This window comes from Etheostoma cragini, chromosome 14, assembly GCF_013103735.1.
Source record: "Etheostoma cragini isolate CJK2018 chromosome 14, CSU_Ecrag_1.0, whole genome shotgun sequence".
In the NCBI taxonomy this organism is placed as follows: Eukaryota; Metazoa; Chordata; class Actinopteri; order Perciformes; family Percidae; genus Etheostoma; species Etheostoma cragini.
In genome coordinates this window covers 3,196,736-3,201,472 of record NC_048420.1, presented here as the reverse complement: position 1 = coordinate 3,201,472, position 4,737 = coordinate 3,196,736, and the positions used below count along the sequence as shown (strand labels likewise).

Sequence of the window (4,737 nt, the reverse complement as noted above, 5' to 3'; positions counted from 1 at the left end):
GTATCAGTATCATGGAGGAACAACAGAAACATCTGGTCACTACTCCCGCTGGGTTTGGATACACACCAATATTCCCATAATATTTGGGATGATTATGTTTATGAGCTGGCATTAGATTGATTTAAATAAACACCGAGGTTAGCCAAACTTATCTAGAAGAGGAAATAAAGGTTAATGGTATAATTATTCGGATAAGCGGTCGAAGATGGATTGATGGTATAAATATGACTCAAACTGTTATTTAGACTAAAATTAAAGGAAAGCATGCTGATGGATAATCACAGACTGGAATATGTCAACTTTTACTCAATACTATTTTGAATTTTTTTTCTTCAAATGCTATAAAATTGAATAAGTCACCCCAAAATTATCCATAAAAATCACACGAAAGAGCGTTGTGTGGAATCAATCATGTTATTTGTGGTAATTACAATTGGGTAGTTGAAAAGAACATTGACATAGGAAAACGGGTCAATTTGGGTTAAGACAGGTTAAGCAACTTGTTTAAGTATCAAATCAAGAATGAATCAGGACGTGTGTCAATTTTGGAATCCTATTGAAATAATTAATAAACTACTAAAGTCCAAAGATAATGGGGTTTCAGAGCTACAGCCATTCAAAATGTATTCCGTGCCTATTTGGCCTTTCTCTGCTCAAAGGCACCGTTAAACCCTCACTATGTTAAAAATAGAGGGCCGATTTTAAAGGGTGCATTAGATCCACTTAACGCAGCGCTGCATCTCCGGTGGAGCAGATGGACTGCGGCGCCGAGTGAAAGCAGGACAACGAGGAGCCGCAGAAGCGAGGCCGCTCCTCTCTCTTCGTTCACACATCTATAAACATGAAATATGCAGCACCTGCAGAGTACTCCGTCCATCCGTGCGGGTGTGTGCGCGTGCGCGTTACTCACTCTCGGCATGCATGGGAGATGTGTGGAGGCACGGTGTATTTGCAGTCCATGATCATAGTGAGCGTCTCGCTGTCGTTGGTCTCCTGGAAGGGGGGCTGGCCGCAGACCAGCATGAAGAGGATCACCCCCAGACTCCAGATATCTGCAGAGACACAGAGAGAGAGAATGGCGTATGCTCATACCAATGACCCTTTTGTGCACATAGCATGCAAACTAAGTTAGAATTTAGAAGTTAGAAAGTACAGGGCCTCAGAAACTAAAAAAGAATAAGGATGACAAACCAACATATTCTCTTCTTTCTGCTTAGTGACCTAGATATAAAATAACAAGAGCATGAATCATATTTGATGAGAGCTATTTCCATAAATATGTACTGGCTAATGACACATCTGTCATACCGAGGATGAGTCCCTGCACTGCCGCCGGTGTCATGCTCACACACACATGCACGCACGCCCGCACAAACGTGCAGTCCCGGGAAAGTGGGTTAACGTGTTCATCCCTCAAAGCTTCAAACAAATGCTGATTTCATGGTCCGATTATGCGTTTATTTGTTGAAAGGAGCGACTTTTTGCTCCGGGCGTTCGCCGGCGCTCTGGTCAGCGGGGTGGCCCACTGACACACATTCTGCAGCTGGACACTGACAGACTACGAGCACAGAGACAGTGACATGAAAGCATTCAGTGTGATCCCTTTTAAAAAATAAAAATAAAAAAAAAAGGATTGCAAGATTATGGGCCTTAAGTGAAGTAATGCAGTCTGTAAGTAAAAACTAAAAAGTAACTGTTAAAGCATTTCGTTGTGTGCAGCAGGATTATCCGCAAAAGTCAGTTGATTTACAACATCGTTCTTCATTTTTAAAGCTGCATTTATTGATCTTTTTTTTGGCCACTTTGGGGCAGCGGTACAAGCTGGGAACACAACCGACACATCAGCTTATAAACTAGATGCACTGAGCAGAAAAAGCTACCAAAGCATTAATTAGGAGATGTGATTCTTGCCAGCTAGTTGGCTAATTTTGGAACTGTGTGACTTTTTCTCTTAAACACATTCTGCTGATGAAGCTTCTTGTGCCAAACATCAGTTTTACAGTTCGTCCATGCAATTATGTACAATACCCTGCATCAGTTTGATATATTAAAGACTTATTCTGTATCAAAGAAAGGTGGCAAACTGAATAAACTAAGTGGGTTTATCCTCCCCAGCATCCCCAGCGTTATGTCTTCAAATCACTGCAGTTTGCCAGGATACGCTGGAGATTGCAATCTGGTGAATGTGCCAGTTTCCTGTGGGTGGTGAGTATTTATTGCTCTGAGGCTGCGAAGGAGCGTCTCGTACCGCTGATGAAGGGAGCGAGCGCTGCTGCAGTCCCCACCACCATCCCCCTAGCCGACGTATCCTAGCAACCGTGACCCCGCCCCCCTCATTGCTTGCGTCGGCTGTCCGCCAAACTTCCTTCCTCAATAACTTTATTTATAAACCGGAGGGGCTGACACATCTCTTGATGACACCTTTGGCTTCGCTGCACATTAGCATCACTTGAGCTAACGACGCCGGCTACTCATTGGCGACAGCTGGGAGTTTAAACATCCCTTTGTGCTGCCCCGTGTCGCATTTTAACGCCTATGGTTTGCTTCCCCGAGATAACCAAGAAGCACTTAACCCCGAGACTGAGGGGGGAAGTTCAACATCCTGTCCTGCTGTTCTTTTTCCACAAAGTCCTCCCACTTGTGCATACTCATTATGCACAGATATGCATGTGCCCAGGATATGTTCTTTGTAATTGCAATCAGGTAAGTTCATGTTGGTTTTTTTGAAGTGCAGCTTGTGCTTCTTGAAGAGGAAGCAGAAATCTATATTTAACTTTCCATTTACTGGAGTCGAAAAGGAGAGAGCCCACACACTGCATAACATCAGAGGGCAAAAGGAGGCAGACTTCTTTTTACTGCTCTTATTAGTGTTCAACCTGTGATTTCTAATCCTTCTCATTTTTTCGCGCAAGAACACATTTCACATAATACTCTGTCCTCGAACTCGTGTTTATTCACACGCTGTTTCACACCTTGGGAACTATGACAGGTCTAACCAAGCATGTGAGAGAACGATTTGTTGGTAGAAGCACTTGAAACCTTTTTTTCCTCTTCTTTTTTTTTTGCAGTTTGGGCCTGCTAATTGTTTCCATCTGTGGGACCGACTACTGGTGCAACATCACCCCTCTCTATGTGGGATCTCTTCCATTAGGGCTGGGCGATAGGGGGAAAATCAAAAATCACGATATTCCTGACCAAATACCTTGATGTCGATATTGCGACGATATTGTATGGTTGACTATTGGTGCTTTAACGAAATGTTACTAACACAATGAGACTTCTTTGACAAATAATCACCAGAAATTATTTAATGACTTAGTGGGTAAAGGTAAATAATAGAACAGCTAGAACTGTCTGGCGAGTTCATCAGTCACGTGACATCCCTTCACTGTTATGCATTCTGTAGAACCAGGAAAAGACAGCCCTTACCATATTATAACATGCAAACCTAAGACGATATCTAGTCTAATATCGCGATATCAATATAACATTGATATAGCCCAGCCCCACTTTCCATCTTATTTTATTTGCAGCACTTCCTTAAAAGAGCAACAAACGCCAAACCGGTTTGACTCGAGCGAGGACGGCCTCTTTATCTCTGCAACAAACCGGGCTGGCCGCCACCTGGCACGTCACCTGCAAAACTCAGCACCCTACCGGCTGTCGACATGTTCCTTGGCAGCGGTGTAATCCCAGGCCAGGTTACCTCAAAGGCCTCGTAAGACAGGACTTCTGGCCTTGATTCGGCCTGTTCACATCAAACTGAATCTACTGATAGGATCACACAATATTACATCCCGGCCGGGTGGATAATCCCCGCAATTAAAACCCTATCATCGACTTAGATGAGTGAACAAAAGCGCACAGGCAGTGTAACACTCCAGAGGTTAGAACACACACTCAGTGGGGCAGTCCACGTGATACGCCATACACCCACTAGGAGCGGTCAAGAACTTCCATATACCTCGTGTGTGTTGCGAGTCACATAGGAACAACAACCCATTTTCTTGACGGTCATTCTCTGTGAAAACTAATGTGAATCACTAGAGTAGATATGGAATAAAAGCCAACTCAAACGACACTCTCGTTGTTTTCGTAAGCCTGGCCCTGAAGGTAGAAACTACTGAAAATGAGCTAGATGAGGCTGATGCTTTATGCTGTAACGTTACAAAAGAAAAAGTATAGGGTTGTCGCTCTGGGACACGGGCGAGAATGAGGCTAGGAAGGGGAAAATCACAGTATACTCACTACAAAAAAGTAGACCACACCACACACACACACACACACACACACACACACACACACAGATGTCCACAGAAATCTGATATGTCCTCTGAATCTCAGACAGGCTTTAACAGGACAGCTGACCACACATGCAGTTAAATTACTATTATTACTACACTTTCAATATTTGGGAGCAGCTCATCTGCTTGGCCGCAAAAGAGACTGAGACAGAGCGAAGGCAGACAGGACAGAATAGCCACTGGGACTGCAGTCAGAAATATTGAAAATGCTTCTCTCTGACGCAGTAGCCCCTGGGTAAACAGAGAGACTACTGACGCTTTTTCTTGCACTGTCTCTTTTGCTCTCCGTCCTTTTCTTTCCCCCTTCTTTCACCCCTCGGAATCTGCACGCCTCTGTTTCATTTCTTTTCCATTACGTTTTGATTGAATATCTACGCTGTGGCTCCGCAAGAATTGGTGCCACTATCGATGGGAGAAGGGCAGGGGTGGTGGG

The 4,737-nt window shown here is 44.0% G+C and overlaps 1 protein-coding gene across 1 annotated transcript in view; it reads right to left on the bottom strand.

Moving 5' to 3' along the window:
* Window positions 1–4,737, bottom strand: part of LOC117957153 (SNF-related serine/threonine-protein kinase-like) — a 15,606-nt gene that overhangs the window by 4,321 nt on the left and 6,548 nt on the right. Inside the window, 1 exon segment of the mRNA XM_034892750.1 lies at window positions 858–1,052. Coding sequence (XP_034748641.1) covers window positions 858–1,052 — 195 coding nt within the window.